At 48.2% G+C, this 14,268-nt stretch overlaps 1 protein-coding gene across 1 annotated transcript in view; it reads left to right on the forward strand.

Annotated features, from left to right (window-relative positions):
- SNRNP200 (small nuclear ribonucleoprotein U5 subunit 200) overlaps positions 1–14,268 on the forward strand; it is a 983,530-nt gene that overhangs the window by 802,829 nt on the left and 166,433 nt on the right. Inside the window, exon 36 of the mRNA XM_069619090.1 lies at positions 2,705–2,813. Coding sequence (XP_069475191.1) covers positions 2,705–2,813 — 109 coding nt within the window. The remainder of the gene's footprint in view (positions 1–2,704; positions 2,814–14,268) is intronic.

Here is a 14,268-nt window from a genome sequence, read left to right on the forward strand (position 1 = left end):
GTCCTACTTATCACATCGGATGACGTCGGACGTCGGAGGAGGTCCTCGACGACGGCTCATCGACGCAGGACGCAGACGCCGAAAAAGTTTCCAAAGCAGCACAGCTGTGGTGATTACATGTCATAGATATGGAATACGTCGTCGGACCATCCCATCGAAAGAACGTTACCAGGTAAGAAAGTAACTTGTTCATCTGGGTGCCTATTGTGTATACTTTGCATACTGTCTAACTCTTCTTGAGGGAAGTGTGATTGCTCAGCCACAGCTACCAGGTAAATCTGGGTGGTACAGACTGCTACCAAGTGGGTTTACTGCCAACACCTGTAGTCTTAAATCTTTTGCAGTGTTCCCTAAGGGAACTGCACAGGTTTCTGCCTAACATTGAGCACTACGGTACTCCTTCGGGCATAGCGGTGAACCCCAAATAATTGTGCATGTCCCCCCTGGGGAGGTATAGAGGACTCCCGCAGGAGAACTTACCCACCTTGCAGAGCAGGACATTCAGATACCTGGGGATTAACATGTATCATACGATTGCAGACAAGCACAAATACAATACGGAAAGGGCAGTAGACGGTATCAAGAACTGCATGAGGTTCTGGGCAAAGCTCCCCCTAGCCATGGAGGGAAGGGCGCCCTTGCTTAAGATGGTGGTCCTGCCTAGGCTACTAAATTTTTTTCGCAAATATCCCACACATGTTGCCCAAACGCTTTATCAAACTCCAGAGTTTATGCAGAGGCTTCCTGTGGCACAACTCCAGAAACAGTGGCCGTATGGAAATTACAGAATACGTACCACAGAGGGGGTATAAACCTGCCGAACTTCGAGATATACCACCTGGCAGTGTAGTTGCAATATGTCGCTAGGTGGCTGTCGGAAGACGAGACAGTACAATCTAGATTGTTGAGGGGCGAATGCGACCCTTACTTCCTAAAAGAACTGATATGGCTACCCCAACCAGAGATGCATAGACAATCGAGATTGCTGGAACTGGGCTGGAAGACGTGGCACAAAGCGTGCCAAGCTATGGGAAACCCAACCCCATGCTCCCCGCAGGTGCCACTTGTGGCGCCATGCGGGGTGGATGAGCAACTGAGGAAGGGGATATGCAAATATTGGGAGGTGGTAGGCGTAGCGACCTTGGAAGACATATGGCAAGAGGGGATGGCACTGGACTTCCAAATGATATTGGGTGAAACTGGGATACACACAGGGGAATCTATTACATATATCAGAATAGTTAAACGGGTGAAGGAAAAGTGGTCCGAAATAGCACTAGCAGAACAACCTGATACTGCCATAGAAACGATGTATGATATCTCGGAGGGAGGGCACAAAATATCCCGGACTTAACGAACTGGTGATGTCCAGAGTGGGTAAGGAGCTGCTCCAATTGAGACCGGACTGGGAGGAGGAAGCGGGAGAACCTATGCAAGATGGGCAGTGGGAAAGAGCTCAGAGATATCATAAAAAGGTGTCCAGGAATGCGAGGCTACAGCAGATTCAGTTATATGTCACCCATAGGGTGTACATGACTCCTCCAAAAGATTACCAGATTTGGGAGTACAGAAGTATAAAAATGCCCCAAGTGCGGGGAGGTGGATGCCGGGATGATTCTTATGTTCTGGGCATGCCCAGAGGTGGGAAAAATCTGGGATGAAATCAAACTACGACTAGTTGGAAAGGGAATAGAGCTAGATGTGGAATCCGTGTGGGCATGCATGATGGGGGGGGGGGGGGGGGGTGGAGATATACCAGACCACGCTACCTGAAACATGTATGCAAACTGAAGGACCTGTCCTATATTCTGGCCAAAAGGGGAATAGCCATGAGCTGGAAAGCAGCCTATAAACCCAGACTAGAAGTATGGTGGAACGATCTTCTGAAACGGGCAGACGCCGAGACAGTACCATGGTATGAGGCAGCCAACGGGGGGGGGGGGGGGGGGGAGATGAAGTGGGACCTCTGATAGCATGGAGACAAATGGTAACCACATTGTCAGGATCCTCCCATGCCAATTCCAGTGAGTGCGACACGCCCGAGAATGGCGAAGGGGATTAACCCCAAGAGAAGGGAAGCCTGAAGAATTGAGGTGGAAGCTCGAGTTAAAGTGGGGGGAGGGGGAAGACAGTAATAAATAACACGCAAATGTATGCGAAAAAGCTTGTAACTGAAAATGTCGGGTGTGATGGTTACGTTGTTTAGTTTGTTGTAAAAACCAATGAAAATTGTTTTTTTTAAAAGGTTTGTAACCCTACCGATAGCAGTGGAGCCATTGGTCCCCAACTGAGACCTGAAAAGTAATAAAGTAATGATTCCTGCTCAGTTTACATACTTAAACGTTCCTACTTATTTACAGCAGTAGATGAAGTCTATATACAGCTTCAACCTTATGTGGATATATAGAATCAATAGCTTGTTACAGTATATCCCTGTCGAGCCACTTACTTTTTTTTTCTTCAAGTGTTATTTGACCAGATGTAATGTAAGTAATAGAAGAATACTTGTGTGACGTTTCACATGCTTTTTTTTTTTTAGATTAGCTTAGTAACCTTGGGGCTTCAACACCTGCCTCCTGAGATTCCTCCTGACATTAAATGCTCTTCCTTGTACTCACTCTGCTTCTCTGCATGTGCTTCACTGTTTCTCCCCATCCTGATTCCACCTTCATCTCCTGCCTTGACTCTACCTTTCTCACCTCAGATACGTGGATTACCCTATCTATGATGTGCTACAGATGGTGGGTCATGCGAACCGACCGCTGGAGGATGACGAAGGTCGATGTGTCATTATGTGTCAAGGCTCCAAAAAGGTGAGTCTGAGACTACACAAGGGATTAATGTACTGGGAGCCGGATTGCTTTAGTTTTCCGTTCCTTTTTTGCTTTTTCACCTTTCTCTCATCCCCTTCCTCTATTAGCTTCTACTTGGAGAGATGGGATTTTGAGAAAAGTCCATGTCCATACAATTAAGAACAGTAAATGTTAATTTCAGAGTTTCTTTTTTAGTACCCAAGGTTCTGAAGAGTTGGCTGAGCGTGCACAGTGAACCAGGTTCAGAATCCGCTCTTCAGTTCCTTACTGAAGCCTGAGAGAGTACTTGGTGTGAGGGGTCAGAAATAAGAGGTGCACACAAAGTTGTAATGTTTTTAACATTAGTAATTTTTATTAAAAGACAAAGGGGTTTGGATAAAGCCTTTATACAATACTTTTTCTGATTTTGGAAATATACTTTCTTGCAAAGTAGTATGCAATGAAAATGGATTGAAGGGTTATTGATTTGTACATACTCCTACGCCTAGTCCCCTTTCATGGATATTGTATGGGCGTTTCTCGCAAGGACGGGAGACGGAACCTTTTTCACCAGAAAAATCATCTTCCCCTTTAAAACTAGGTGCGCGTGGGGGTGCAGCCCTGGGAGCATGCGCTCCCCTGACTATGCCCCTTCCCCACCCTACTCTTTAGTCCTCTTTTCCGCGTCCACAGGAACGGACCGCTTTCACCAGCGCTCCTGGGTTAGGCCCCCAGCCTAGTAATTCCATGCGCTCTTCCCCGGAGTACTTTTGTCTTATTTTTCAATCGGGTACTGTTCTGTCTTCGGGCGCCACGCTCCTCCCTGGCACACGTTGACGTCAGCCGTCTTCAGCAGGTGTCCAGCCTGCGAGGGTCTCTTCACTACGTCTGACCCTCACGCTCTCTGCCTCCGCTGGCTTGGCCCCAACCACAGCTGGGAAGGCTGTACAGCGTGCAACGCGCTCACATCGCACGCTCTGAAGAACAGGTTAGCCAGGTTGAGGGAGCTCTTCGGTAAGTCGCCTACAGAGGAACTCAAGGCGTTCGTTAAACACAATACCAGTCCCAAGGTAGGTGCGCTATTCTCATACGCACCCAGCAAAGGCGACTCCTTCCCCAGGAAGCGCACGAGCGGGAGGGACCTATTGAATCCTAGTACCAGCACATGCAACGAGGCTGCTTCAGCTAATGGGCACCAGGCCGAGGGGTCGCAAGATCCTACCAATGTCTCTGCTGAGGGACAGCTAGGTTCTTTTACTGAGGTCTCAAACCGAGGGTATACGCCCTAATACCGGACTGATGTCTGATTGGGGACGCCTGTACGCAGCACTACCGGCGCCACAGCCGAGGGCACTCCGCCTACCAGGCTCTGTCCTGAGGTGCATGGTAGGCCAAAGTCTCCTCCACTCCGCGTCCTGGAGGAAGCTGGGCCCAGCGCGGCAAGCTCCACGACACAGGCACGTGGCACACAGCTGGAAAAAATGTCTGCTCACCCGACACAATCCCCCCTTTCGGGACCAGGTAGGGGAACGAGTATCCAGGTGGAACTGGACATCACCTGGCACTTGGCTCACGGCATATCCATCAGCGTCGCAGGGCAGATACACCTCACCACATACAGCAAGACAGGCTGTGCCCAGGCCCCAACAGCCTCCGGGTCGCACACCTATGCTTTCGCCATCTAGCGCTCCTCCGGCATGACAGTGTTTTTTGAAAAATTCCTGACGCTCATGGGATCCCGCAGATGGGCATCGTCCTGAAGGATGTGATCAGGGACATGCTCCCCCCAGTTCAGCCGTTAGCACCCACGGCCACTCCGCCCTTGGGTCCAGCTCCTCTGGGCTCATCGCAGCCCCAGCTGCCTGCTCCAGTGCCTACGACACCAGCTCCCATGCCTCTGTCAGTCACAGCAGCCCCTTATCTGATTCCGCAGCAGCCTCCAGCACCTATCAGTACGCCCCAGCTCCCAGCACTCCTCCAGCTGCATCGGACCAGCAGGACACATTGGTGGACATGGATGAGCAGGAGGACCCTGACACGCCATAGTTGGCCAAGACCTTCCACGAGTGCCTTACGGGCCTGGCTGAGTATTTGGGGCTCCCACAGCCAGAGGTGGAACAACCAGAGGTGGGGGTATTGGCTGAGGTTCTCACTCTACGCCCCACGGCTAAAACGGGAATCCCAGTGCAGAAGGAGGTGGTGGCGCTTGCCAAGAAAGGATGGCTCAAACCACACTCTACACATCTTACCAATAGGCATCTCATTGCCAAGTTTCGGCAAATGGAAGGGGACCCCCTCTTGCTGTCGGGGCACCCCCCTCTTGCTGTCGGGGCACCCCCCTCTTGCTGTCGGGGCACCCCCTCTTGCTGTCGGCGCACCCCCAGCTACACTCCTTGGTGATTGCTGTAGCTTCACTCTACTCCAGGCCGCAATTGTCATCGGCTACATCAGCCTCTGCACTCCTGGGTAAGGAGAAGATCCTGGAAGCATATGGAAAGAAAATCTATTTGAACGCTTTGCTCCATCTGCGCCAGTCCAGTGCTGATGCCATGCTGGCTGCTGTCAACCAGAGACTGTAACGCGAGATCGCCGATTTCCTTCCTGAGCGCCCTGTGCAGAGCCAGGCGCGCTTCAAGGCTGGGCTTGCTAAAACCAAAATAGTTGCGCAGGACATAATGGAGTCCACGGTGGCTCACATTGACACCTCAGGGTATGCCATATGTATTGCTACCGACGTGAGAAGGACACCCTGGTTACGGGCGACGAAGTTGAACCCTGATGTCCAGGAGCGTATACTGGACCTTCCTTAGGAGGAGAGCGATCTAATCCATTCCACTAAGGACGAGGAACTCGATAAGAATAGCCAAGTCCTTATTGTTGGGTAAGGTTTGCACAGAACTGGTAAATCTTCCTGACCAGGGTCAACCCAGGACATTTTGCTTTATTAGTGGAATATTTTTCCTTAATACCTCAGTGAGTGGGAACCCTTTTCCACACACACATAATCTTTAACTCTTTTTATGGGTGTCATTTTTAAGACTCTCCATAGTCTTTTTAAAGTTATCCTCTTTAACAACTTATTGGCAATAAGTGCCTCTTGTTGCTGGGTTGCCCTAGGGGCTCCTTTTAATTTTCATGTGCTAACCTTGAGTGAACTACAGTTCCCAAGGGTAGACAGGATCTTTGGATCCCTTTTACATTTTGTTAAGTGAAACCAGCACACCCCACCTTATGTGGAGTGCTGGGGAGATACAATGTATCCCTTTTCCCACTAAAACTGTAACAATTCCTAGAGCCTTCTTCATCGCTCCCTGCTGCAAAGTTCCTTCTGAGGTCTTGTTTTCAGTCCCCACGACAAGGAATCCACTGACCGGGTATTTGGCTGCAGACCCTGAAGTTCTCCTGCTGCAAAATCTTATTAACTGCTGAGGTACTCTGTTGGCTTGGGTATGTATTTACCTTAAGCCTGTTAGGATTTCTGTGCAGCTGTGGGTTGTCTTCTGTGATGGGGAGGCCTCTCCAGTGCAGCCAGTCCCACTGCTAGAATCCTGCTAGGGTGTTTTCTGTGAAGCCCCTGGACCCTCTTCTAGCTCAGAAGTAAAGTACTCACCTGTTTGCCCAGTTTTCCCAAGGAACTCTGACTTTTGCTACTAAAGGACCTATTCTGACACTGCCTGTTGGTCACTAGTCCTAGTGACTCCCCTTCTGCCACTGAGAACACTCATGCTCCAAGAATAAGGGAAAGACTTTTAAGGGTTTGGGGACTTCTGCCTAGAAAAGAAAATAAGTGTTTAAAAGTAACTTTTTTTAAAATTTTATTTTAACGAGAGTTACAACGGAACAGAGCATCACAGAATCAGCAGTATGTTTCCATCATTACAACAAGTTAATATTCAAAGCACATCAAGCAATGTCTTACTGTTCACGGAGTTGTCGGGGTGTAAAGTCGTTATCCGATAACATATTACAGAGGTAGTTCCTAAAGGGAGCCCATATATCTTTAGGGCGACACGTTGCTAACACAGTTGATACATATTGCTCTTTGCATTCATTCACCATTGCGAGTTCTCTTAGGAAGTCTTCCTTACGGGGTGCATTGATTGATGTTCAGCACTTTAGTATACAGCGTTTAGCACCTATACGTTCCGCATTAAATAGTCGTCTGGTAGTCTCTGCTATTTTACCTATATCACCAAACAGATATTTCAGCGGGGAAGGGGATGCAGGGATAGATGTGATATCTTCCAGGATCTCTGCAACCTCTTCCCAGAATTTTGCCACAAGGGGGCAGGACCAGTACATATGATACACATTTGCGTTAGATGCATCGCATTTCAGACATTTCCCCGTAAAGCCCTCCACAAATTTCGCCTGCTTGACGGGAATGGTGCAGCTGATTCAGTATTTTAAATTGAATTAGTCTCAACCCTGAGTTTGTAGAAACAGATCTAGTAAGCTGACAGTACTTGAGCCATTTTTTGTGATCTCCCCAATCATGGTCCCAGGTCTCTTTCATAGTGTTTTGGGAGGTTGAGTATGATTGAACTAGAGCGTGCAGAATACATATCCCTTTCTTCCGCCCATCAGTCGCTGTTATAGCCCTTGTACATTCATGTGTAGGGGGTTCTGCGGGGAATGTTTTGGCCACCTAGCTGCTGCGGCTTTCATGCGATGAAAGTGGTATCATTTAAGCTGCCCATTTCCCATTGCGTCCACACAATCTTTCATATATATATATATATATATATTACACACACACACACCCCTTCTGGAAACATATCCCTCATTTTAAATTGTTTAGTCGGATCCCACAATTTCTGAAGTGCTTTATCAAACGTGGGGGCAATATTGGGGAAATTCCACAATGGGATTTCTGGGTCGTACGGGTTCGTGAGTCCAATTCTTTTATATATTGTGAACCATGCGCGTACGTTAGCACTCGCCGGGTCAAACTCGCAGGAGTCCTTGTACTTGGAGCCAAAAATAACCGGTCGGATATCGGAGGTTGGGGGCGCGCATATCTCTCTATAGGAATATGTGCTGCTGTGTCATCCGGGTCAAACCAGTGTTTGGCAAATCGTGCTTGAGCCACTAAGTAGGCTGAAATGCCTCTGCTCGAGAATCGTTCAGTTAATTTGGTCCATTTCATCCTAGCTGTTTTCCGACCCGATATGAACGTGGTGACTAGTGGTTGGAGTTTCCTAAAGAAAGTTTTACCGGGCCAGATGGTTCTGTTGCCAAAACAATAAAGTAGTTTGAGGAGGACTATCATCTTAAGGAGAGCCACTCCGCCATATAAGGAAATGGGAAGTCTGGTCCATTGCTGCAGCTTATTGGTTGGTGATAGTAAGAGTACCTCATGATTATCCATGTAAAATGTGTGTTTGTCCTTGGACACCACCACTCCTAGCTACCGGACCCGGTTAGGGGACCATTTGAACCCTCCCATGTCGGACAAATCTTGGGTAGCTGGGGTCAAAGGAAACAGTTCAGACTTGGAGATATTAATTTTGTACCCGGAGTATTTGGTGAATGCATGAATATCTGCCATAATTGGCTCCAGGTTAGCTTCAGGGTCTCGGACATACAGCAAAGTGTCATCAGCATATAGGGAGATTAGGTGAGGGGGTCCAGTCATTCTGATACCCCTATGTGTATGGTGTTGCTGGATGAATTCCGCCATGGGTTCGATCGTGAGGGCGAACAATATGGGTTGGGGGGGGGGGTAAAGGACATCCCTCTTGTGTTTAGGTAGGGGCACCAGAAAGGGAAGAGATGGTTCGAATTGGTGAGGACCCGAGCTTCCGGGTCTGTGTACAGGAGTCGGACACAGTTGAGGAAGTATTGACCCAATCCAAATTGTTTAAGCACTTGCAAATAAGCAGGACCATGATACAGAATCAGAAGCCTTCTCGGCGTCTAGGGCTGCAATTACTGTGTCAGCCTTTGGATTATTCTGAGCCATCACACCAAAGAGAAGTCGTAGGTTTAAGGCTGTGGACTGTGTGAGAATGAAGCCAGCCTGGTCTGGGTGGACCAAGGAGGGCATATGTGGTAGGAGTCTGGTTGGGAGTATTTGGCAAAGATCTGGGTGTCGGTGTCGATGAGGGAGCGGGGTCTATAAGAGGACAGGTCTTGTGCAGGGCGCTGCGGCTTATGTAGCACAGTGATTACAGCCTCATGCATGGATGCCGGGAGCGAGCCCTGTGCCATTGCCTCGTCCCATAGTTTTAATAATATAGGGACCAGTTTGTCGTGTTATTCTTTATATAGTTCTGCACCCAGGCCATCCGATCTGGGGGCTTTACCAGATGTTAATGCCTTTATGGCGGGTGTGACTTCATGTAGTGTTATGGGTAATTCCAGTACAGACCGGACTTCGGGGGCAAGAGTGGGGAGCTCAATACCCTGCAGATAATCGGTTATCTCGTCAATGGACTTGGTGTCTCGGTTGGAGTATATGTTTTTATAAAAGTCAACAAATGTGGCGTTTATGTCCACCTCCCGTTTTACCATTTCACCCATAGGAGTTTGGATACTAACAATTGGGTTTCGATGGCCTTCTGCTTTAAGCATGTTTGCTAGAAATGTCCCTGCTTTATTGCTCTCGCCAAATCTACGGGCCCTGGCAGGGGTGGCTATGTATAGGATTTAACGATCAGCTAGTTTGTTAAATTCACCTAATGCCTCGTGGATCTTGGAGAGACCCTCTTTATTATGTGTGGCACTGTACTCTGCCTCAAACCCTGCCAGTTTAGTTTCAACTATTCCCAGTTCCTTCCTGACAGCAACTGGTAGTCCAGTGGATTTACCCATAATGATGCCTCGTATCCACACCTTAAATGTCTCCCACAATGTGGAGTATGCGTCAACTGATCCTTCATTTATTTAAAAAAATTCTTCTATTTCTTTGTGGAGTGCCTCGCATAATGAGGATCTCGGAGTATGGTTGAAGGCATCCTCCAGCGTCTAGCTTGTGGGGCATCATCATGCAAGGCCAGGGTGAGGGATATCTGAGAATGGTCTGAGAGGGTACGTGGATAAATGTCGCAATTAACAGCCAAACCTACCAGGGACAAGCTAACAAGCCAATAGTCTATGCGGGATTCCGAGTCATCGACTATTGAGTAATGTGTATTGTTTTTCCAGTGGGTGAAGTGCGCGCCAGGCATCTGTTAGGAATACCTGAGACATGATTTGTCTCAGGGTGGATGCAGCTCTTGTGGGACCCCGGGGGGTTGTAGAGGATTGGTCAAGCGATGTATCTAGGATTGTATTAAAATCCCCACCCCACAATATCGGGGCGTCCTCTTTTGTGTCCAATTTACCCAGTATCGTATGGTAGAATTCCAGGTCATCTATGTTGGGCCCATATGTGTTCACAATGACCACATCATGGCCAGCTATCTCCCCCCACACCAGTACAAATCTGCCCCGGACATCTATCATGCTATCCAGGTATCGAAAACCCACACTGGGGTGTATAAGAGTAAGGACTCCTGGATTGAGCTCAATACCCTGTACCATATCTGAGGGGGCCCCATCGTGGGAGAAAACTGGAGATCATATTTTTAAGTGCGAGTGTTTCCTGAAGCAACAGTATCTGCGGGTTATGTCGTGCTACATATGCTGCAACCTTCCTGCCCTTAATCGGGTTAAGCCCCTGTACATTCCAGGAGAGCAATGTAACAGTTAGCCCCTTATAAACATGTGTTTTATGTGCCATTCCATAGAAGTGTTGCTTCCAGTGCCATAGCACATTTCAACTGATCGGACAGTTCTTGTAGCAGCGCAACTCTCAGATTTTTTTATTTACCCCCGAACTTCCCATAATGTCCCCCCTAACTCCATGCGCACCATCAATCCCAACCTGATGATGAAACCCATTGAACAACTTCTGGAACTTTCCGGGGGTGCGAATATCGCACCTCACAACTGCCACGGTAGACCATCACTCATCTGGTTTGCAAAGCAAGTGTTTGTCAGTGCCACCCAGGCATTGCTTTCCTTCACTTATACATTTATGAAAAAGGATGTTAGAGTCGACGTGGTCAGTCAGCAGGATCTCTTCTATCTCCTGCGAGGTACGGAAGTCTGTTTTGATCTTTTCTCGGTTCTTGCGGCGGTAGTGGGATAGTGGCTTCTATGTAGTCCTTATCGTCTGTGGGGTGTTAAAAAAAAAGAAAAAAGTGTGCATGTCCTCCATGTTTGCGCAGTTTCGCCGGGAAGATCAGAATATACGGGACCTGTCATAAGCAGAGTTGTTTTTTGACCTGGTCGTATGATTTCCTCTGGGCATGCACCCCGGCCGCAAAATCAGGGTAGATGTGAATATTGTTGCCTTCATGTCGAAGGGGGTCCATTTCCGAGGCAAACAGAGAGCTGTGTCCCAGTCTCTGTAGTTGAGTAACCTGGCAATTATGGTTCGGGGTGGGGCTCCGAGTTTGGGCGCTGGTGCCAGTGTGCGATGGGCCCTCTCAAATAGGAAATGTTCAGAGAAGACGTCGTCTCCAAACAAGGATTTCAGTAGTGATTCCACATGTCTCCATGGGGCCCTTGCAAATGGATTCCGCCACCCCCACAATACGGATATTGTTCCGGCGGCACCAGGACTCCAAATCATCGCATTTCCCTCGTAGTTTGCCCATCTCGCCTTTCAATAGGGTGACCTCATGAGGGTTTTGGCCGATAGTCTTCATTGTACTGATCCTAGATTCAGCCTCCGTTAAATGTGCGCTTTCTTTCTCAACAGGGGCTATCAATGAACCAATGGTGGAAACGATTTAGTCTAATTTCACAATAACTGACATAAAACCACTTCGTACTGTGGTTAGGAGCTGCTTATATCTGGCATTTTCGCATGTGGTTGCCGGGGATTCAGCAAGTGGTGGGGGCATGGTGCCTGGAGATTGGCTGCTTGTAAAGGAGTCCATGGGTCCAGTCTAATTTGTCTTGGAGCCGGCTCCCCTGGGCATCGCCACATAATCAAGGTGTCAGTTCGCTTCGCACGAGGCTTGCACACAGAGGCTCGTACCACGAGTGCCAGTTGTTATAGATGTCTGTTATGTTTCTGCGGCAACCCACAACTCGTCTAGCTCCTTTAGCGCCCCTGGTACTTGCGGTAGTAGTTCGGTAAAGCACTTAGATTGGGCTTAGTCTACGTAGCAGTTCTGGTTCTTGGAGGAGGGGGCCCGTCAGGGAACCATGTAATAGGGATCAAGTGATCTTGTATGACCCCAGTCAAGTACCAGGCTGGTTGGTATACACTGACAGATGGTTCCGAATATCTTGCGTGGGATTTTCATAGTAGAGAGAGTCTTAGTCACAGGGCTGTAAGCAGGTGTCTTTATCACGTAAACAAGTGGTGGACCCTTTGTTGGCATATTAATAGACTGCTGGGATGGGTTGTGCTCTCTCACGTACCTCAATAATGCGCTCGTATTTCCGCTATTACTCTGACTCGGTAAGCCTTTGTTAGGGAGAATTCTCTGTTGAGGCTAATTTCCCAAACCTAGTGAGTCCCCCAGCAGCTTTGCTGGATTTTTGGGGTTTAATTTTTTCTCCTGCTAAGGGTGAGACTCTTTTTCTCCCACTCTTAGACATGATTTGAGATATCCTTTGACTTTGCAATTTGTTTAATGGGCTATGGGGTCTTTTACTCCATAGGGTTTCATGTGGTTTTTGGTAAGTGTTACACAGCACCCTCAGTGCAGTAACACAGGGGTGTCATAGTGACCCCCAAACATAGACTTCATACCCTGGGACTGACTACTGTCTCCCAGGTCATGTAAAGTCACCATTGACTTTACTAGTCTTAAATTGGGAACAGAACCAGTACAAACCATCATATTGTGGAAGTACTGGTAGGAGTAATTAGATTCCCCCTGGGTTTGTTTTTGGAGGGGGCACTGTGCAGTCCCCCCTCGTCGAGTTTCTGGCTGGTGGCAGTGGTTACCACGCGAAATATTCCTTAAGAATATTTATTATGGGATTTTCCCATTCATTTTAAACGCACCACTTTTTGGTGCAATGTTAAAGATCCCGCTGGGTTATTTATTTAATATTTATTCCCTGGTTGGGTCTTTTTGCCAGGACTCTGTTTTAAAATGGCGTTTGTGTTCGCCTCTGTAACTCCAACCCAAGTCGAGCCCTTTGTTCCACTTTTTGGCGGGCTTCTCCACAGAAGCCTCCAAAAGTGGTGCCACTCTGTCTCGGTCTACAGGATGTGTGGGAGGGGGGGGGGGGGTTTAGGCACCCTGGACTGAGTTGCCTCAGCAACTCAAGTCGCACTCTTGTATGATTGGCCCAGTGGTGAGCCGCCCGGCTCACCACTTAGCATGTTTGAGTGACAGCTAGGCTGAGTGAATGGGGGTTTTCTGCATAAAAGCAGGGCTTTGGGGACTGGATCTTCAGACGTCGCCACAGGACCAAAGAATCCGAAGAGGGAGAAGCTGAGCCGACCTGCAACGACGACACCACCAGTGGAGCCCTGCTGAACCGACTCACCACTTCTTCCAACGACAGAGATCTTCATCCCGAAGAGTCTTCTTCCTTTGACTGGTGGGGATAACCAGTGTGCCCGCCTTTTCGCCTTCCCAAATCATCTCGTGGCCGCCTTGCCTGTGCCAAGCACCCCAGCAACCGGGATACCACGTTTTACCACTACCGCGAATAAAAGGGTAGTACCTTTTAACCGGAGAACTCTGCGGCTGGTTTCTTACCTGGCAGTGCAACAACCTTCAGCTTTCCTCCACGTCGAGATCTACTCTTCCTCTGGACAACGCAACTTGCACCCGCTTCCAAGAACAACTGCCCCCGCTGGAGGATTCTCTCCACTTTTCTAGGTACTGTGTTCGCCTGGCCTCCCTCGCAATGGTCTGTGTGGGGTTTCTCTTAAATCCTCAATTTACCACTTGGGTTGGCCCTAGGCTGGCTAACTGAACTTTTCTGAGCTGAACCAATTCCTTTTTGAACTCCCTGCAAGACTTTTCAAGCCGTTTAAACTGTGTGATCTTGGGCGCATTGGTGTTCTACTCTCTCCATGAGTGAGCCTGGCGTCTGAACTTTTTTGCTCACAAGTAGACTTTGACTTTCCTGCCTTGCTGGGTGCTTCTAAAGTATTGTGTTGTGTGCTTTTCCTAATTTCTGCCTTTTCCCTCCCTTTTTCTTAACTTATTGGAGAGCCATCTTTAGTTAAGCGCTGACCTCTGTCTGAAAATAAGTGGTGTTAACTAAGGCTTGTCTAATAAGGAATAAGGGATGTATATATAGTAATAGTGACTGTGTTTTTGAACTTGCTTACAACAATAGTGCTGGAGTGTTTCTAAGTGTGTCTTTTAATAAATAATGATATACTTTGATACCAAAGCTCTGGTCAATGTCTGCTTGTGCTACTGTATTTTGGTACCTATCTTGTATACTCTAGATACTGTCTAACTTTTCTTGAGAGAAGTCTGGCTGCTCAGCCACAGCTACC

This window comes from Ambystoma mexicanum, chromosome 10 (genome assembly GCF_040938575.1).
Source record: "Ambystoma mexicanum isolate Mex_15411 chromosome 10, UKY_AmexF1_1, whole genome shotgun sequence".
NCBI classification, from domain to species: Eukaryota; Metazoa; Chordata; class Amphibia; order Caudata; family Ambystomatidae; genus Ambystoma; species Ambystoma mexicanum.